The sequence below is a fragment of the Calonectris borealis genome, chromosome 5 (assembly GCF_964195595.1).
Source record: "Calonectris borealis chromosome 5, bCalBor7.hap1.2, whole genome shotgun sequence".
Taxonomy (NCBI): domain Eukaryota; kingdom Metazoa; phylum Chordata; class Aves; order Procellariiformes; family Procellariidae; genus Calonectris; species Calonectris borealis.
This window is the reverse complement of record NC_134316.1, coordinates 14,907,472-14,929,002: the sequence shown is the minus strand read 5'-3', so window position 1 is coordinate 14,929,002 and position 21,531 is coordinate 14,907,472. Positions and strand designations below refer to the sequence as shown.

Sequence of the window (21,531 nt, the reverse complement as noted above, 5' to 3'; positions counted from 1 at the left end):
ACCTGCCGTCCCCGCCTCGTGGAAGTCCAGTTAACCGCACACAGGGCACAGAAAATAACTTTGGAAAACAGGATGGTGAGAGGAACAAAACAAAAAGCTAAAACCGGCAGGGAGAACTGAGGGCATAATATTCCTCAGCGGTTTTTTTAGTCCGCGTTTAAAACTCGGTGCGATTAATTTCACACTTGACTCTTGGGGATGCCGGGAAAGCCTCCGTGCCCGGTGGGCCGGACCCCGGGCAGGACACAGCTGGGGGCAAGCCGAGGTGGCGGCAGGGAGAGGGCGGCCGGTGGCCCCCAGGCCGGGGCTGAGCAGAGAGCGCTGGAGCCACGCCACATGGGTGCGGTGGAGTTCAAGCAAGGGGAAGAAAGGGTTTCGTAATCAGCAGGTTTCTCACCTTTAACTCTTGCCGGGATTAGCAGGGTGCTTACCCGTGCCTTGGCGGGAGACGCTGTGCAGACGCTGTGCAGCGCCAAGCAGCCGCGGCCCTGCCGTCCCTCACGGCCGACTGGGGGCACACGCCGAGCGTGGGGGCTGCCAAGCCGCCACAGGATGCCCTCTGCACCAGCCCCCCTAAGGATCCCCTAAAGGGGGGATCACATCACCTGGGGAGCCTCCACCTGGCCTCACTGGCAGCCTTAAAACTTTAAGCCGTCAACGTTTCGGCAGCTCCGCGTCGTGCTTGAGCTGCAGCGAGCCAGGGGAGGGGAGCTGCCACCGCGGGCCCCTCCCGTGGGCTGGGGGTGCCCTGTCCCCCGGAGGAGAGCCGGGCTCCCCCGACGCGCCCTCCGCCCTGCCCCGGGCGCAAGCAGGGCTCTGGGTGAGATCACCCGGCTTGTTTTTCTCCCCGCGACCCAAGTCAGGACCTCAGCCGAGGTCCCCAGGGGCAGGAGGCTTGCTTGTTAACCCTGCTCTCAGCGGAGCTGTGGCTGACACCTTCCGTGCGTGCTGCTCAGCCACACCAATTAGCAAAACACGTTGCTAAATACCTGGTGAAGCTGCAGAGGAGGAGAAGGAGGCCAGGTAACTCCTCTGCACTCAGGAAAAGCCTGGCAGACGCGAGGGAAGAAACAAGCCTGGAAAAGTCACACGAAAAGGATTTCAGCTGCAACACGAGTTTCTCAGGCTATTACCACACACTTCTGGAAGCCTCTTCTTCCCTGCGTAGCATTTTTCCTGGCCTGGCTTTGGCAAGTCACTGCTGCAAGACCCACTGCCCTGGGGAGGTGCTGGCGGCAGCGCCCGGTGCCACGGCGGCCTCGGGAAGGGGATGGCCCCCGTGCCCCGCGCCGGCTCGGCACTGCTCAGGACACCCCTTCCCAACTGCCCGACATCGCTGCCGCAGGCCTCGGGTTGTTTCAGCTCGCGTTTTCCTCCCCTCATGTGTGAAGGCATCACGATGGCTGTCTGAGTCCTACAGCTAATATGGGTGCGCGGGTCCATAATGGTACATTGTAAGTGAATGTCTCAGGGTAGACAGCAATAATAATTAGCTGTCATGATTTGAAAAAAGGATAATCCGCGCCATTGAGTTAACAATCACTCACACAACACACATGGATTTAACTAATCTTAATTTGGAGAAAAATAACAATTCTAAATATATCAAATAGCCTATTTCATGGCAACCTGCGGCGGTGTTTATCTCTGGCTTCCAGCACATGCGAGTTATTTAGTTTCTCTCACTGGCAGTTTTACCATTCAAAAGCCTGAAATGAACATTCATGGAGCAGGGGTTGCAGTTAAATCCTGCCTCTGACAGGGAGCCTTTTTTCACGATGCACATCTAGCTCAAGTACATAATGTATGGAGCCCAGCACTGGTGGCTGGGACAGGATGAATGAGGAATTCCAATCAACCCCCTCCCCTTTCCTAGCACCATTTTTGCAGAAATTAACTACGCTGTTTTAATGAACCTCTGCTGCTGGTGTGGTTTTCTGTCCATGAGGGTACGCTGCCCAGAGCATGCAGACCAGCCAGTGAAGCTGCAGAAGGTCTGGTCCAAGTGGTGCCTGCCCTACTGAGGCTCCCTCCTCTGCTGGGGTTCTCTGAAACCATCCAACATTAAAAACAAGCCGACTGCTACTTTTTCTTTAATCTGGATCGTTTCAGAGAACTGTGCTGAAGAACAGCCTGGTGGCCCACGAGCCCAGCAGGGCCGTGAGGAGGACAGGAGATACCATCAGTCAAAGGACAGCGGGAGCCACGTCCCCAGGGCCTTCTTCAGCCAGGACAGGTCACCTGGTTATGCCCAAGATCGGATAAATATGAAAGATAAAAAGAGGTATAAAATACAACGGTGGTCTAATTTTTTCCAAAATACCTGCCAGCGGTGAAGTGAAAGAAGCAGTGACTGATAACTCCTAGCCAACTCATTGGCCTGGGTGTGTTTTGCTGTACGATAATCTGTTCGATACTATCTGTTCGATACTATCACACCCTCGGTACAAGAGGCAGAACTGATTTTCAAACAGGTCAGCTTATTAGAAGAAAAAAAAAATTACAGGACAAACTGCTCCTAAACAAGTCACATCCTCCCAGTGCCAGCTAACATGCTACTACACACCTCACGGACAGCGGTAACTAAGTGAAAACGCCTTGAAAAGCATGAATTTGCAAGTTACCAGTCAGGGAAAGATGATAGACTTCATTATCAGAAGGTCTTTAAAACCAATTGCAGAGATAAAGTTGCCTTTGTCTCTATTGATATCTAGAAGTGTCAGCTGGAGATCTGCATTGCGTGCATGCAAATTCTTGCAGACTCCTGAGCTCCACCTGCCTCCCTCAAAGTGGCACAAGGTCTGTTACGTGGTCAAGAGGCATTCAGTGACCAGAGCAAGCAGAGTCACCAGGAAAGAAAGGCAAAAACAAAGAGAGAAGGGAAGACCTCAGGACTCCGGAGCACCCTGCGCCAGGGTGAACGCCCAGCACAGTGCTGCATCCCAACATCCTCATGCCCAGAGGGAAGAGAGGTGCAATGGCAGAGCCAAGCTCAGCGCTTGACGTACCCTCGCTACACTCAGCCATGGGAATCTGTAAGGTTTGGCAGCTTAATCACACCGCAGAAGGTCGCGCAAATCATTTCGACCAAATAAGAACGTCTACAAAAATAACACAAGATCAAGGAGAGGAGCTGAAACCTATTTGAGGGCAGCAGCGGTGGCAGCATATTTCAGGGAGCCGGAGTGGCGAGTGGGTGATTTCTGGTTTCCCTCTTCAAATATAAAGACTCAATTATCTTTGAACAGCTTGCTTTACACATGAATTGACACATTTATTTTACAATAAATAACTGAAAGTTATCTATGTTTCCTTTACTGTTAATCTACACAAAGAAATAATAAACAGAGCTTGTCTACAAAAATGCAACTACTGCAGTCCTCAGAATTCAATTAAGCTAAAATAATTAATGCTTCCACCATATTAAATTACTTTATACATTTGAGCCACTGAAGTTTTTTTATTCTTTAATCTTTTTCGCCTTTTTATTTAATAAAAAAAAAAGTTAGTTTCAAAGTGGGGGGGGCTGGCTAGGAGGGAAAAAAAGAGCATGATTTGCTGTTAAAATGTAATGGTCTCCTTTAGCTGACACAGCATGTAGAGTGTTTTGTGCCTTTGATTAAAATAACATTTTAAATGCTTTGAACAAACATATCTCCCCATACTTCTAAGGGATTATTTTACATATTTCTTGGTGGAATAAAGAAATTCATTCTTCCTGTCGCAGTACAGAAAGGCTAAGAATATCTTTCGTCACATATAAAGTAAAAATACTGTAGGCTGTTGCATTATTACCAAAAAAATAAAAAAATAAAGGGAAGGGGTGGCGGGGTGGGAGAAAGCTGCCTTAGAGATTAAGTTTCCCTTTTATGAAATCGTATTTAGTCTCTTTTTTTAACAAATCTAACAACAATGCTCTACAGCCGCTCACTGGGAAATACCTTTAATGTTAAATGCAGATTCTGATTTTCTTGGCTAATGCAGAAAGCCTTTCTATTGAAATATAAATAAGGGGTTTGGTATATCCCACTAAAGCCTTTCCAGTGAATGACTTCTGTGGGTTTTTCATGGCTACCCTCCATGGCTGTAATGTGAGGCTTTTATCCTACTATTGAAAACTATCCGCTATTAAAAAAAATATGGAAGGACACTGCACCTTTTCATCTCGGAGCTGGGCTCCTAATTGAGAAAGCATTATTACTGCACTATTTAGTGGATGTCCCTATCTCCGTGCACTGCTGCGAAAATGCCAGTCAAATGATAAACCCTTTTATTTTTCTCAATTCAAAATCTTTTCTACATATTTTCATTTGATATTCAGTTTAGTCTGAAAGAGATTAGGTGCTCCAGATTGGCTTTTAATTTTTTTGTTATGCCTTTTCCATATGTGAACATCCCCTTCACCCCCTCCCCTAGCAGATTTTCTGCATGGCAAAAGCATTAGTTATATTGATGCTGACCCCCAGGAGCTGGGATGGGATGGCACCCTCTGCGCTGAGGTATTCCACTATGGACTGAACTTGGGCACAGATTCATAAGAGATGAGATCTGGACTGCAACTACAGCGTAGATCTCCTGACCAACCTTACTAAGCACTGGGCACCCTCTGCGAGGGGCTGAGCGCCATCAGCTCACACAGAGATCAACAGCTATGGAGAGTGCTCCGCACCATTCAGGAGGCCTTTAGCAGACTGGAGGAGAAGGTCCTGAATACTTCTCTTCTGCTCCCACCAAATGGGAAGGAAATCTAGCCCTCAAAGCTGCTACACCATGAGGTAGTCATCTCTGCCAAGAAATGCATTCACAACTATAAAAGGATGGGGAAAGCTGAAAAAGGATGGGGAAAGCTGAAAAAGGATGAGGAAAGGACAGGGTCAAGTCTTACAGTAGGGTTGCTTATAATGTTACACCACATGCTGCCACTGCTAATGCCCCCAAAGCTACCAGCCGCCCCACGCCAAGATGGTGACTGCACCCAAAAAAGATTCCTAGAAGACAACAAGGTAGTCAGTGGGTGGCATATGCCCTCTCCTAAGAGGCAGATCATCTGGAGATCTGAAGACTGCAGCAATTCAAAGCCCGCATCCTCATTTATATGACGGCCAAGCCCATCAGAGATGCTGGGGACTGACTCAGAGACCTCCAATGCTAAAAGCAGGAATCTCTTAAGCTTCAACTGTAAGGATAGGAGCCTCTCACAAGCCTTCTGGGGATCCCTCATGGGAACGTCTCTACTACAGGCAGGATCCTGGACCGTCAGATCTAATCCCATCAGACAATTCCTAGAGAAATCGGGATAGTGGCAGCAAAGACAAATTGCCACTGGGCTTCTGTATGGGATACAGTTGATTTGAACAAAGAAGGCCCGTCTGAGGGGAGATCCTGCTGTGTAACATAAAACCCCCACTCACTAGCAGGGAGCAGAGCCTTCCTTTCGCTGCTGCAGAGGAACACGCCGCTGCAGAAGGGAGAAACGCCCTGCACGACGGAAGCGGCCTCACGCCGGGCGCTCTGCAGGAACCGCTGCACAGCAGCTCGCCCAGGTGGATACCATTGCCCGCCTGCCCACCTCTGAGGCGGGGAGGTCCGCTGAGTAAATGTTAACTGCACCACGTATAAGAGTTTTAGAAAAAGAAATGCCTGCAATTTGCTCACCCGGGCCAGCCTGTGCTCTTGTCTCCTCATTCAAAAGCCCCATTTGGGGCATGCACGTGAATGGAGGTGTCGCCCACCCAACTCCAGCCATCTGCAGATCCCAGGACAGGCGGCACAGGCAGCAATGCAGACCAGGAAGCTGACATCTACCCCAGCGAAAGGAACAAGCAAGGACTTAATGAACCCCTGCTTTAGCCTTTGCAACCAAATCTTCTTCCCACTGCAGTCAGAGGATTTTTCCACTGACTTCAGTGGGATCGGGATTTGGTCCTTCCCAGTGGGTCTGCGTGTGACAAAGGGTATCTGAACTGGACTGAGCTGAGCATCTCACCAAAATCCCATATCCCTCCGCCACTGCTACCTGCTTAAGGACACTCCTGAAATGGTTTCTGACCCCAACTTTCTGCTTTTTCCTACATGTACCGGCTGCCCCTTGGCTCTCCCGGGGGATTGAGGCCCCTCTCTCTGGGAGCCGGCCCCGTGCAGATAGCTACACTGAATTAAACGCGGGGTGGACAGCCCTGCTGAGCCCTGCGTAGCCGTGAGGATCCTCCAGACCGATGGCTCCTATAAAGACCTGTTACTGAAGCCTCTGTTTCATGGCACTTTCTAGAGGGCTCTCGTTAAAAGATTACCTAGGCAGTTGATTGAGTGTAAAACATGCTGTACCTGCAATGTTCTCCTGCTTGGGGCAAATTCCTTTTGTAGGCGTGAGAAGACGGTCTTCTTCATCGGGTGTGACTTGGATCCCGATTTCCACTGGCTCTGACACTTTCCTGAGCTCGGCGCGTGAGGAGGGGGGAGGGCTGCTCTTATCCATGCTCTTTTCATAGCAGGCACCACCAGTGCCATTGCACTGTTTTCTCTTGTGCTCTATAAAAACCAAGATGTCTCCCAGCGGGAAGTTCATCTGACACTGTCCACAGGTTAACAAGTCGGGGTCTGTCCCGCCTGCGGCGATGCTGATGCCGCCCGGCTCTGTTATTGCCAGGCTCTCATCCTCGTCGGCGAGCGCCGGTTCCACATGGTCAGCCTCTGCTTTACATGGACAAGGAGAAAGAGGGAGGAAAGGGACGAGGGGAGAAGAGAAAGAGATTGCTTTGAATGTTCAGAGACTCTGAAGGATGCATCACAAGAGGCCCAGCCTTCCCCCACCCCTCCAAAGAAGCCAAGCCTGATTAGATCTTTCTTTTATTTTTCAGCTTTTCCGCTCTCCCAGAATGATTTCAATATATTTTGCAACCAAGCCTGCCTGAAACAAAATGGAAAGGCTGACCTGGCATAGCTTTCCTGACAGCTCCTTCCCACTGCTGCCAGCGCTGCAAGGATATCAGCAAAGAGCCATTTTGCAAACGTTCAAGCCCCGAGTCACTTTCTGAAATAGTTCCTCTCTTTTTATCCCACCGCATCTCCCAGCCATCTGGTCAAGGCCCCATCCAGCAAATCTTATGCACCCGAACCTCTCCTCCTGTTTCAGAGAGGGGAAAAAGTGCTTGCGTGCTCCAAACAAGCAGGATCAGGCTCCATGTGGCGTACAAAATTAGTACCACCTTGTCCCATTACAAAGACACCGGCAAGGTTAAATGACCACCCATTAGCACAAATTACAGCAAACTGTTTGCAAGAGTAAGGTAAGCAGGATATGAAGTTAAGGGGTTTCAAAGTGTATACAGTGGGAAAGAGAATGAGGCACTTATTTAACATACGGGAATACTGGCTGAGCCTGAAATCTTCCACTCATTTTCCTGATGTCAAATACCCCTGCAGTTGCTATATAGGTTAAGAAAAGTTTTTTGTTTAAATCTTGCCCACGGACCTGATGGATTTCATACTATTACCCCCAAAGACTGGGAAAGCATTTCTGAGTGGCCTGCATCGATTTCTAAGAAATAAGTAACTTCTCATTTCACAATTAATAAAACACAGTGCATTTTTAATGGGTATTTTGAACATAATTCTTACATTATAAATAATTACGGATCACAATCCATTTCTGGGGCAAAACATGGTTTTTTGGTTTGTTTTCTCTTGTTCTGCCGTATCACTGCCAAATCATACAAACCTTGGTCTTTACTCAGGCAAAATTTCCACTGACTTTTGCCTAAGGCTGTTTTGCCTCTGCAAGGACTATAGGATTTGGGCTGAACAAAACAGAGGAACTAACAGTATGTAAATCAGCGAGTGAGACCTCTAATCGAATCAAGATTAAAGGAATAGGAGGAAAAATGTTCTCTATTAGCCCGAGCGGTTTGCTTATGTATTTCCTGGGGAAAGCAAGTCACACAAATATCTCAAAGAAATGAGGCTGAGATAAACAGATGTTATAATCCAGATCTGGATTCTCCTCCTGGCCAAAAACAAAAGGAGTTTTGTCCCACTCTTCACCGAATTGCAAAAAAAACACATAGGAAAGGGACAAGAGGTAGAAGGTGAAATGTATTACCTGGCAACAAAAATGGTTGAGGCTTGAAAACGGCAGTTTAGAAAAAGAATCGCCCCCATTTTCGCCTTCCAGAATAAATAATTGATCGGTATATCTACCAGCTGTATTACAAGTTGCATCAGAGCTCACCAACAGCAAAGCAGAGAGCAGCAGCAGCACCAGCGGCAGCAGGAAAAGGACTGGGACCCCAGAGAAGTGCCCGAGCACGGACCATCCTGCTGGAGCAGACGATGGGCACGGGAAGGCTTCGGTTTCCTAACTCATACCAAGCTTACCAAATACACAGCACAATACTCGTTCTGAAAACCATTAATTACTTTTTCCCCTTAATCTAAGTTTAAAAGGAGTTTGAGGACAATACTACATAATTAATTCACCAATTTATATCATGAAAAGATACCTCCTTGCCTTAGTGAAAATGTAACCATAACCCTGTCGGGCTGAACGGGGACTGCTGGGAAGGGAGCGGATGCCTGCGAACAGTGTGTCATGATGCAAAAGGTAATTATTTAGTGCTGCGGTTCCCTTTAATGATCTAACATTGAGCAATATTGTTTATATTGAAGAGAGCTTGCACCTTTAATTACCAATTACATATACATCATTTTAGAGCCAAAAGAAAAGGACTGTGAAAAGGGTCCTTTAGAAACGTGCACGCTATTTCTACGAAGAATTCCTATTAAGGGGGAGCAGAGTGTCAAAATATTAAAAAAAAACCCCACACACAGAGGCACACACGGGCATGCAGATACACATGCGGGAGATGGGACAAAGAGCTGGAAAAGACAACACGAAAACAGGAACTAAACCAAGGGTCGTAAGGAAAAAAGGTGGCAGAGGGGGAAAATGCTTGTTACTAGTTTCACCTAACATTCCTGTAAAGCCTTCAGATTAAAGTCTGCCTCTTAAATTACAAAGGCTGAATTTTGGCATTTATGTATATATAACAAATAAAAAGAGAAGCACAGATCTCAACTTTATTATCTTTTTGATGTGAGGATTTTTTTTTTGCCTGCGAATTAAACTGTGCTCTTCAGAAAACGTAGCAAAACTGCTGCGTTTGATAAGGGTCCTGACCAGGCGTCTGTGGAAACATGAAGGAGGTTAAAGCAGCTAAACTGTTGTGAATTCTTTCTTTTCAGTTCTACACTTCATTTGAATATTAGTTAAATCCACATATGCCTATTCACTTACACTTGCTCACTCTCTCTTTCCAAGGACTCTGCAATGGCACTTTTTTAAAATAACATCTGGTATTCCTTCATATTTTGGCAGTCGTCACATTACCGAAAATCAGCTTTTCGTTTTCTTGGTACGCCGAGCCCTCATGATCAGTAGTAATTGGGTTTCAAACTATCCAAAGATTTTTTTACTCGACTCTGATTTCTGATTTGAGCTTAATAAATCATCAAGCATGAGATCAGCTGTACACCCAACAATGCAGAAGCTATATTACATCCCCTTATTCGGGATATGGAAAACAGACATAAAAGATTGAAAAACAAAATACTGAATAGATCTTCAAATGCATTTTATTCATGTCAATTTGCATTTTTTTTTTTACTCAGAATAAAAAAAAAAAGAAAAGGCTTCCTATTGACAACTCAATTAAGCCATTAAAAACCTACATTCAAGTAACATTACAGGAGAGATTTAAAACCCACAAAGGAAAAGAGAAAAAAGCCTGCAAGTCCAGCCCATAACGCATCAGGTCATGCCTGGTTAATACAACAGCCAAGATCGTAGGCTGTTTAAGGAGTCCTTTAATACCAATGGGGCAATTTAGGCCAGTCTCAATCTAAAGTTCTGACTCCACTTGTGTCTGTGGGTTTCAAATGAGTCGCTTCACATTATTTGAATTTAACTCTGTGGTTTTATTGCTGTTTGTTGGTAGCCGGGTTTGGGGGAGGAGGGTGTTTCCTCACGAGTATTTATTTAAAATTAATTTTTTTTTTAAGAAGGAAAAATCAAGCCACACAAAAAAGGAGAATGGAAAACATCTCATCTCCCTTACGTGGGAAAAGGAAAAAAAATGCAAACGAGCTATTTCCAGCCAGGACTCGTGCCCTGGTTCTTCCAGGTGTGTTAAGGTGTGCCTGGCATTTTCCCTGCACCCAGAGATTCCTCCAAAGAGGATTGCCTTGGCATTGCCTGCCAAAGGAGCACAGCGAGACAGGGACAGGCGATCTATGGGGACGTGAGTGGCACTGTTTTCATCCAATGGCTTCTTGAAATCAATGCAATCGGACAATCTAAATAATTCGCTTTACTTTGAAAAGCATTACACTTGCTGGCTGGACTCTAAGCAGCATCTCCAAGCTCTCTGGCTGCCTACCACACCAAAATACAGTGGGCAAACTCCTTAATTCCATAAAGGCACTGTTGCAAAACCACCAGCGCTCCTACTTCAGCGTGGTGACATCATTAGAACATATGTGCCCCATGCAAACACCACTCTCATGCCCAGTATTAAAGCGAATGCACATGCTAACTACTTTCTGCCTGTCAGATGTCTCAAAATCGTACCCATTAATAGTGAGAAAGACTGTGTTACTAAAAATCATTTCCAAGGCCTCTAAGGACAAAAACGTGGATGCTTGTTCACGGGGCTTGGATGCGGCTGGGTCCAGGCAGCAGTAATTTATTTTCTTGTATTTTTTTTCACTGCGGAAACCAAAGTAAGAAGGGATCTGAAAGTTGCCAACCTATTCTCTTCCTGATTTTTCCCGTCCCACGGTATCAAAAGGAGGCAGAGAAAGGGGGAAGAGGGATCAGTCTGGTGCTGGGCCAAAGCCTTGCATGTGAAACCTCCCCTCCACAGTCGGTTTCTGCACAAATCGATAACAGGAGGGTAAAGGCAAGCGCTGCCAGTGCCTTCGCTGCAGATGGTGGGTGGGTGCCCTGCCTGCCCTGTCACCCCACCGCAGCCACTGCCCGCCCTTGTGCCCACCTGGGGGGGAAGCACGGGCTACCCCAGGGGCCACCCGTCTCTGGGATGAGCTGGGGCTGCCCGGGGTCCACCATGGGGGCACGGCTGCTGGCGCCCAGGCACGGGAAGCCGCCCGCAAATGTGCCGCGCGCGCGCCGTTCTCCGCACACAGTCGCTGCTGTCTTGAAGGCACATCCAGCAAGAGCTCAGCCTAGTTGGGGAGCGAGCACAAAGAAGTGACTCGCTCTTCAGGGTGTTGGCCCAAAGCAGGCCTGACAATGATGTCCCTTCAATCAACACCCACATGTCACATTTACTGTAACATCAACATGCTTAACGGAAATAGCTCGGATCACACGCTCTCTAGCTGAGTTATCACCGAGATCGGTGTCAGGATCCTTGCTGCACAAAGACTAACGCTGCTCAAAGCGGGCGACGCAGCTCCTCACCGTCGAAGTTTATCAATAACCTGTTTTCAGAGCCTCCCTGCAGCTGCAAGGTGCAGAGTTGAGCTTAAGCCTACATATTGCATCAGCATCATACTCAGCAGTACTAGGCACTGCTTATCTGCCATCAAATTTTAATTTTTCTGAGGACTGAAAAACAATTGTCCAGAGTATTTTACAATTTTTTAAATAAAAGTCTGAGGCTGAGTTGGCCAGAAGAGGCAACTTGATCAGGAAGCCCCAGAAACACAGGGCCCGCAGCTCTGCCTTACTTTCCGAGTGACTCTCGGGCACATGCAAAGTGCACAAAGGCGGCCGGAGCAGCGGCGAACCTCTGCCGCGCCGCGCGTGGCCCCGGTGCAGCTGCCGAGCTGCCGCCGTCCGGTCACCCGCCGCCGCGCTCCAGCCCGCCGTCCCCGCGTGCCGGACGGCAGCACGGCACGGCGGGTGGTGGTGGCCGGGGCGGGCTGGCCACCGACACCTGCCCGCAGCGGCGGGATGGAGCCCACCGCCTCGGCACAGCCCGCGGAGCCACCCCCGCTGGGTACCGACAGCAAGAGGAGCAGGACCCAGCGGTGGAGGGAGGGTGGAGGGAAATAACCCGCTTTGCTCCAACACCTTAGCAAGCCCCACGCACAGCTGCGAGTTAGAGGACTCTCCTGCAACGCCGGTAGTCGGACACCTTTTGCAGAAGTAGCCCGAATCTCTCAGAAAGCAGTTTAACCCTCTGTACACACCTGAGACAGAGCAAGACCAAGCACCGCCACAAAGAGCCGGGCAACGCATCAGGGTTTAGCGAAAAGAAGAAGGAAAACGACACAATAACCACGCCAGACCCAAACAGAACAAAAGCCAAGAATATCCAAGAATTCACGCGAATCTCCAACACTTGTCAGATGTTATTTCATCAGAAACTATGTACAGTGTTAAAGAAGGGAGTGGCGTGTCTCCTCTTAAGTAAACTATACGTTCATAAAAAAATATTTACTGCTTTTGAGAGCGGAAAATGCATAGGCTGTTCTATAGACTGCAGAAGCTGTAAATCTCCACAGATAAAATGGGATGTGATGATGTGATATAAAAGCATTCTTTGTTCCCCAGTGAATACATTTGGTTTATTTAAAACTAAATGACAACCAAGGAGAGAAAGGAGCGCTCGGTGCCACAAAAGGAGAAGGAGCAGTATTTGGGTACAGGCTTTTAACTAGCGTAGAAAAGGATACTGGAAGCACAGATTCTTACCCAAGGATTTAAAAGGCATGATCAAAATTAAGTAATTAGTTTTGAACATGTATTAAACACACAACAGCTCTGTTATTTTCTTAAATATCAGGCTCAAAAGAGACTGTGTTTCTCAATTGTGTATGGCACACTGTTGCTCATATACAATTTTCTTAAGCCTTTTTTTCTACTTTCATTGAAGCATATTCATTATAACATTCAGCGAATTTATGGCTTCTTCCAGTGGCTTAGTAAAAGGGGTCATAAAAAAGTTAAGTAAACCAGTGTGTTTTTTTTCCTCTCCCTTAACTTTGGATTCCTTTTTTATACTGTGCTGTCTAGTGCTTAGTCTTTGGAAAGTACCTTGGGCATATCCAGCACACACACAAATTATCAGCTGCTCCAGGAAAAAAAAAAACGGAATTTCTTGCACTGAGGCAACTACACAAAAGACTTGCATATGTCAAAAATACAGAACCAAGTCCCTGTGAATGCTGCACCATTAATCAAATCCCCGATCTGGTGTCACTTTTGCCAGTAAAATGATGATATTCTTCTAACCCCCTTCTACTGGCGCGTGCCTGCAACGCATGAAGTGTGTCCCTCTGCTTTAATTTGTTTTCGAATAGCCTGCTTTAGGCATTTTTTATATATCCTTTGGAGAAAAAAAAAAAAGGAAAAAAGAAGCTGCTACTTAAAGCTCCAGCAAGGATCTACAGTACTGAGCAAGCAACAGCTTTTCAGGAGGGAGGGCAGACAGCAAGCAAATTTAACTGATGTTCAGGAGCTGCACACACAACTGCCTCTGAGGCTGTAACCGTGGGTGCCGAGGAACGGTGTGCAGCCTGCCCAGATACATTTTAAGAAAGTAAATAAACACGAGAGAGGAAGGTGCTGTAGTAAGAGTAGCTGAATGAATCACATATTTATCAATGCACACAGTTATTGATGTCTTTTCCCTCCCTCATTAAAAAGATACATATATATAAATCCATCTACAGCCAATGCTGATGCTTCACCAAACGCTTTTACAATATCGCTAACTTTAAAGCAGGCGGTAACCCCCAGCCTCCGTTTATTTTTCCGTGTACTTTTCCTGGAGGCTACCGAGGGGAGACCAAATTTAACCGACAACTGCAACACAACCCTGGAGAAACCGAACTGCAACCAAACAGAAGGAAATGCTCTGGCAAGGTGGCGGAGAGCCATTTTGGGGTATCAGGAATCCGTGGGGAGACTTTTCCACCGAGCTTCATCCTGGGGGAGCGGGACGGGTGGGAGGCAGAGGAGGGAGCGGGAGGAAGGGGAGCGTAGGTGTGCGTGCGCTGGGTGGGCAGAGGCGATGGGGAGGAGGAGAGGGGAATCGTTGTTTCTCTTGTAAAAGTTAACAGTCATGGAATGGAAGGAAAGCCTCAATCGGTGAGGTTGGAGGTTTTGGGAGGGGAGAGGGAAAAGTTTTCCCCTCGGCTGGGGAACACTAGCATCATCAGTGGCCCAGTCACTGTGCTCTTCAGCTTACCGGTCTGTTAAACGAGCTGGCTGCTGTCTATATGCTTCCAACTAGCTCGATTCAAACATTAAATGAACTAGAGAAATCATCAGATAAATTTCTGGCCCTCTCTACCCAAGAGTGAAGGGTTTTTGTACAGCTGATGACAGCGCTGATCTTTTGTCTGACCTAATTTACTTCTCTTTCAGGTTAGAATAAAGCGCGCTTTCCTGTCACAGGATAACCTCCATCCACATATTGTGCCCTAAAAATAAGAAGACGCTTGTGCTATATTAACAATACCATAACTTGATGAATTTCTCAAGTTGGGTGAAATAAACATCCACTGATCAAAGCTTCCCGTGTGTACGCCACGAAATTATATGTTTGGGCAAGAAAGCGTCCCGCTAAAGTCCGTCCACGACGCGCAAGCCGACTGCAGCAGAGAACAGCACAAGCCCGGCAGAGCAGCCTGAGAGCTGCTCAGCAGCAACTTCTACATGACAGATGTGATTTTGTGTTTATTTCTCTAGAAAAAAAAATTGCCTATTTTCATATGCAGGAACTGCGGATTTTTTGCTATAAGGACCTGAGGATCAAAGTACGGTAAACTATCTAATATCAAATCGTCTCGGCAGGGGTACATGTGGCTTTCTAACATGTAATCAACGCCAAATTATGTACGTGTATGTCTGCTTTATTGCTGTACACACCTTCTCCTAGAACTCCAGCTTCCTTGCTCTGTGTTTTTACATCCACTGGAACAAACAAACGGATCTCCGTGGGTTTTTTCCCCCCACGCAGAGACACTCGCTCATGTACAGGTATCATTACCCCGATCGCTATCTGACAACAACAAATTGAGAATTTAAACATTGCATGTTGACAGTAAAAGGCATTGTTAAAAACTAATTTTAATTAAAAACTCCTGTCCGCCCGAGTCAATTAATCAGCCGCGATTTAGCTAAAAATAGATTTGTCTCGCTCGCAGCCCCTCTCAGCCAGCGCTATATAGATCTTCGCATGAAAATCAATACTACAACTTTACACTGAAAACATTTGCAGCAACGCGAGCCGTCTGCGCCGGGGCTGTTATTTCCGAGGGCAGAGCATCCCAGGCAGCCGCGCCGCGGGGCCGCCGCCGTCCCTGCCATGATGCGGGCTCTGAGCTCCCCCTAGTCGTCAACACCCGCCACTTCCAGCCGCGGGCACAAGGCAGCCTTCCGAGGCAACCAAAAAAGCCAGCAAAGTTTATTTTGGAACGTATTTTCCGTCAACAAACACCACAGAGCGCAAAGCAATCCAGGTAGGAAATGCGGAAGGGAAGCTAAAGTCTTGTGCGAGGCATTTTTTAAGGGAAAAGATTTGCTAGCAGCAAGCTCAGCCCTGGGAAGAGCCACTGAAGAGGTGTCAACTGAAGTCGGTAACTGATATCAATAATTTGTACTACTTCTACGAGCGCACACTCCTCTAAGTCATAATTATTGTCAAATATGTCACAAGACAACCCTTTGTTCTGCAGAGAAACATACATTTTGCGCAAGACAAGGGCTCCAACCGCTCCTATTAAAGGCAGCAAGGTTGTAAAATCTTGAAGACTTTTATTTCTCAATATTTAAATAAGCCTGACAAAATATGCTCTGCATCTGCCGACCAGCGAAAAAATGCAAAATTATTTCTCACCCGCTGTACATCTATTTAAGCCATTGAGCACATCAACCGAAAAGGACGAAACAACCTAGATCCACAATCTAGTTACTCTGCACCATTTTTAAAAATATTTTAAAAGACCAGAAACTATTAAAATGTGCCAGTATTTTTTTTTAATCTTGTAAGTCCAATACAAATATATTCAAATGAAAGGCAACCTGGAAGTCGACAGCACATAACCTTTTTTTTTTCCCTGTCCTATTTAAAGCTAATACATGTAATGTCTTTTAAAAGCACGTTAAGCTTTCCTGTGCACAACTATGCGGGTATTATGAAAAAGTCAGCCATCCCCAAAGTAATAATGATTTCCTCTCTACTTCTTCAGTCACAGCTTACATTCTCTTTGTATTAGAGTTGATTACATTGGTGTCATTTTTTTCTGTAGGAAAAAGTGCATTAATTGCACTAAATCTAAATGCATTTTAAGAGAAGGCCCTTGAAGCAATTTGCAAAACTTTTACATGCGAAAAATCGTAGGCTTTTTTTTATTATTATTATTTTTAATGACTACGTACAAATACAAAGCGGTAACAGAAATTATTACTCTTCCTAGGGAACCTGTTGACCAGGTACTGAAGAGCCTCCTTGGGAAACCTGGCTCTCTACCTGGAATTGTATGATTTTACTGTGCCTTTCCCTGCCAATCTTTGCTGCTGCTCTACAGAAATGTTCCTGCTTTGCCGCCTTCTGCAAAACTGCTATCAGCGAGCTTTTCACATGCTCTCGCCTTTCACATTTCCTTCAAATGCAAAATGCAGGGCTAGTTTGAAAACAGATTTCTCAAGTTAAAAAAAGAAGATCTTAAGCTGGAAGATCAGCAATTTGAATCAAACCAAAATAACGTTTCTTTGCACAGAGCAGCTCAACAGCTCAGCCTCCTCTGCATAATCGCCTCTTTTGCTTTGTCCACCCGTTTAAGTGAGCTCAGCTACCAAGTTTGTTCTGTCCACCACCACTGAAGAAAGGTCCAGAGCTGCTCTTTTCTCCCCATGTGTTTCCCCTCTTTTTGTCCTGCACATGCATCCATTACAAGGCTGGCTGGGTGAGCCTGGCAAGGACAAACAGGCCACTCCGTTTTGCAGTCTTAAAAACCACTGTGCTAATGAGACGCTGCAACTCTGGAGCACAACTACATTGCAGCCTTTCTGCTTTTTGTGTTTGTTTGTTTGTCTTACACTCAGGATCTAAACGTTTCTCTGAGCACCAAGAGCATGAAACCCAATAAACTCCAGCTGAGCAGTGTCAGAAAAACCTTCTCTCTCTCTCCCCATCTCTCTCCCAGTCTCTCTTTCCTTGCCTGGCACAGACCTCCAATCCATCCTGAAATGCAACTCTCCTGACAGATGCCAAAAAGGGAGAGAGAGAGGGGGAAAAAAAGCCCAAGCTAAACACGACATAAATGCAAGATTTCAGAAAACAGTATCAATTCATCCCGGCTTTGGGGGCTTGGCTTGGGGTTGGCTTTATTTTGTTGTAAATGTTTTGGTTTCCCATTCCATTGCCCGCTACTTTTCAAACTCCCTCTTGCAGAGGACACTCTCCCTGGCTGCTTTTCCCCCACGGATGACACCTTCCCGAGGAGTGCGGGGATTGCGAAACCCCCCTCCTGCAAGCCTGCAGCTGAGGCTCAGCGCCTGTGCGCTGAAATGCCTGCGCTTCCTGCTCCCCCCAGCCCCAACCCCAGCCCCAGCCGCAGCCGCAGCCCCCCCCGGCTGCCACCCCCTCCTCCCCTGGATACCTTCAATTTTTTCTGCCACTGTTCAGTATGCAGCCTGATTTCTCCGCCAGCTTCCTCAGGATGGAGATATAGATAAATACAAGAGGGGAGGGAGGGAAGCTGCGTACCGCTCTGCTCTCCATTCCTCCCCAGCCTCCCCGCTAAACCCATTGTACACGCAGCTCCTCGGCACCTTTTAATGTTCTCCTGCCTGGTTATTTACTTTCAAGTAAAGCGATCAGAAAAGGAGATCAAATTGGAAGAACAAACCTACCTGGCTCTCTTCTCCACCCCACCTCCCCCCCCAGCAGCAACAGCAGCGAGAAAATAAATGTTTCACCCCTTTAAACAAATTCAGACGTGCGCAACAAACCAGATTTTCCGCACACCCCCTTTCAACACCCCACATCTCCTCGCTACTGAGACAGAAAAGAAGTGGGAGAAATTGCACAGGGCGATTTAGAGGGGTTAGGTTGTTGATGCTTTTTCTTAAAAAAAAAAAAAAAAAAGGGAAAAAATTAAGACGCCACCAACAAAAAGGGGAAACTCATTTTCCAAACCGGATGGTTAAAAACAAAAATGCAATTAACGAAGGGGAGGGAGTTGAGGAGGGGGGGGAATCCACCTTTTATGGTGATGCAAATCTGACTCCAAAATAACAATGAATTAAAAGCAAACCCCCCCCAGAAAAAGCTGAATACCAGATGCATCTTCATTTGTGTTCCGCCAGCTGATGGGCTGGAGGGGGGGGAAGGAGGAACGGGTTAAAAAATAAAGGCGCACACCAAAAAAAAAAAAAAAAAAAAAAGAAAAAAGGGAAAGACAGAGCGAAAGAAATTGAAATTTCGGGACCCAAACAGTCCCCCCACAACCCTCCGCTACGAAAAGAAAAAAAATCTCAGGAGGTGGAAAAATTATATACACATATATATCTCGATTCCCAAGGAAATCTTACAAACAGAAATTTATCATCGGTAACAAAGAAAGAGAGGAGCTCGCAAGCACCAAATGCTCCTGGCAGATGGCTCCTATTCTTGGCTTTCAGGGGAGGGGAGAGAAGCCGGGGGAATATTTTATTTATTTATTTAAATTCTTTAAAATCTCAACATAAATATTCGGATCCGCCGCGGCTCAGGCTCAGCCCCGGGCTGGCTCCGTGCGCGCCGCCGCCCCCCGCAGCACAGCAACTTGCGGACTCGTCTTGGAGGGGGGGGGGGATGTCCGGCCGGCCTTCCCGGCAGGGTGCGGGACCCCATGCCGGCCTCCGCCACGCAGACCTCCCCACGGCGCGCTGGGCGTTTTCTGCCAGCCACCCCAAACGGGTCCGATGCTATAGGAGGGAAATGGGGACCCCCCTGATCCCCCCCCCCCCGTGCCCCGGTGGCGACGGAGCAGCGGGAAGCGCTGGGGGCCCCGCGCCCCGGGAGACGCCCCCCACACACCCCCCCCCGCGGCACAAGCCCCGCGGGGACGGGAGCGGCGAAGCAGCGGAGCGGGGCGCCCGGCGCGGGGACCTGCCCCCGACTCTGCCTGCAGGCGCTCGCCCCTCTCCCGGGGCTTTAGGGGTGGGAACGGGGAGGAGGGGGGATGCTGGAGTCGGGGGAGGGGGGCGCCTCCTTCCCTCCCCCCGCTTTATCTTTTCCTTCCCTATTTTTTTTTTTGGGGGGGGGGCGGGTATGTGTGTGTTTTCAGTTCACAATGGGAGCTTCGGCAAAGTGCAGCCTCCGCTCCCGCCCTGGCACCCGAGCCGGTGCCGCTGCCCGTCCCGCATTTCGTGCCCTCCAGCCCCGTCCTCCGCCTCGGCTCTCCCCGCTCCCCCCGCCACCGACAGACACCCCCGCGCGCCCCCGGCCCCTCTGCAGCCCCTGTCCTGCCTGTAGCCCCAACCGAGCTGATCCTGCCTTCCCCCCTCCCCGCGCTGGAGGAGAGTTATCTCCCCCCGCCGGCGATGCACCTGGGGCGGGCAAGGTGCAGCCTGCCCATCTACCTGCCCCGCGTCCCCGCGCCCGGGGGCTCGGCGCCCGCCGCTGCCGGTCCGCGCTGCCCCGTCCGGCCCACCGCCTCCATGTGCTTCCCGTTAAGTCCCCCCCGGCCGCTCTGCTTCTCCCCCCCTCGCTGCCCACCTTGATCCGCCCCCCCCCCCCGGCCCGGCTGTCACGCCGAGGCAAGGCGCTCGGCCAACTTTTCCCACCGCTCCGCGCTGCCCCCGGAGCGGGGAGTGAGGAGCGGGGTCGGGGGCGAGCGGCGGAGCCTCGGCGGGGTGGCCCGGCACGGCCCGGCCCGGAACGGCGCGCCCCGCTCCGCCGCCCCCCGCACACGCACCCGCTCCCCGGGGGAGCCCCGCGCCGCCCCACGCCACGCCGCGCTGCGCTCTCCCCGCCGGCAGCGCCTTCCCCGTTCCACGCCGCCTGCCTGCCCGCCTCACCTCCGCACCGCTGCAAAAACGCATAGCAAACTTCGGGCTTCTCCCCCCCTCCACCCCCAGCCCATCCCCCCTAGCCACACACCCCCCTCCCCTCTTTAATTCCCTTCTCCTCTCCCTCTCTCTCAAGTCATTTACCAGCTTTGGTTGCTCCTGGAGTCTCCCCCCCCCCAACCGCTTCCTCCCCTTCCCTAATTTTGCTCCTCGATTTCGGCTCGGTCTGGTTCCAAGTTCAAACTTACGTGTGATAATCTCTCTTTGTGACAAGTGCTGCGGGTTTCCCTGCTTGCGACGGGACATTGCCCTGGCATTTACACTGGCATCGCCTGGAGAGCTGCACTGGTTTGGGGGGATGTGTTGGGGGGGCGATCCTCCTCGTCTTTTTTTTTTCCTCTTTCTTCTTCTTCTTCTTTATTGAGTTCTTCTTCTTTCAAAAAAAAAAATTAAAAAGGAAAAAAAAAACCTCCTTTTTGTTGCTGCTGTGGTGCACTGGATGGGATCCCCTCTCAATTAAAAATCATCATCATCATCATCATCAGGAAAAGCTCTTTCTCGCTCTTTTTTTCCTCTCTTTTTCACACACTCTGTCTTTTCTCCACTGCTTCTGCCACTTGGACTTCCAGATCTCTTCTTGAACTTAGGAGGATATGCACCGCCAGTGACACTTTTCTCTTTCCCTCCTTCCAGAGTGCTTGGCAAATTGGCAAGTGCGCTTTTCCACCAGGAGGGTAAAAAAGAAAAAAAAAATTAAAAAAAATTAAAAAGAAAAAAAAAGCAGGAATAACAAAAAACGTACTAGAATTGGGATTGCCCACACACACAAAAATTGCCAAAAAAAAATGTTTTTCAGAGATTGACCCTTGCTGGGTAGATATACAGAGAGAATTTTTTTGAAAAGGGGTAGCCAAAACTGTGTCTCCTCTTTCCCAGTTCAAGTGGCACTGCTTTGCCCTGGTGCTTTTGGATTGCCAGTGCTCCTGCACCACTTTGCACTCTTCCCCCCTCGCCTGGCACTGGGACTGGAAGGAAGGAAGCCCCCAGTGCAGCTGGGCTGGTGCTGGCTATTACTATTATATATTGCAATGTGAAGATGGCGGAGTCCTGGTTCTCTGGGAGCGCTCTGTCTCTCTATGGCTGGGGCTGCCTCTGTACAATGGGATAAAATTCAAGTTCAAGTGCGGACGTGACGTTTAATCTGCACTAGAGACAAAAAGACCCAGAGAGTAGGAGCACTGGGGGCGACTAGCGGTGGCTTTTTAACATTGTACCCTGCAAGAGAACAAGAAACGCCACTCGCACACACCGCGCACACCCGCACTCGCAGACACACACACTCGCACACAAACTAAAGCACACGCGGGGCTCGCAGCCGCTCCGGGCTTTGTGCAGCGCTGCCTTCTCGGGTACGCGGGGTGCCGGCAGCGAAGAAAGGCGGGGGGAAGGAATAAATCCGCATCCTCACGCACGGCCGAACTTCCCCGAGCCGGCCGCCGGCCGCG

General features: G+C 48.7%; 1 protein-coding gene across 5 annotated transcripts in view; it reads right to left on the bottom strand.

Annotated features, from left to right (window-relative positions):
- Window positions 1-21,158, bottom strand: part of BCL11B (BCL11 transcription factor B) — a 96,059-nt gene extending 74,901 nt beyond the window's left edge. For 2 of the 5 annotated variants that reach the window (XM_075151122.1, XM_075151124.1), the window contains exons 1-2: window positions 20,275-21,158; window positions 6,325-6,693 (exon numbers count right to left, since the gene is read on the bottom strand). In XM_075151122.1, coding sequence (XP_075007223.1) covers window positions 6,325-6,693; window positions 20,275-20,332 — 427 coding nt within the window. In that variant the 5' untranslated portion in view covers window positions 20,333-21,158. The remainder of the gene's footprint in view (window positions 1-6,324; window positions 6,694-20,274) is intronic. The other 3 variants (XM_075151123.1, XM_075151125.1, XM_075151126.1) reach the window with 2 other exon arrangements.
- Between the last annotated feature and the right edge of the window lie 373 nt (window positions 21,159-21,531).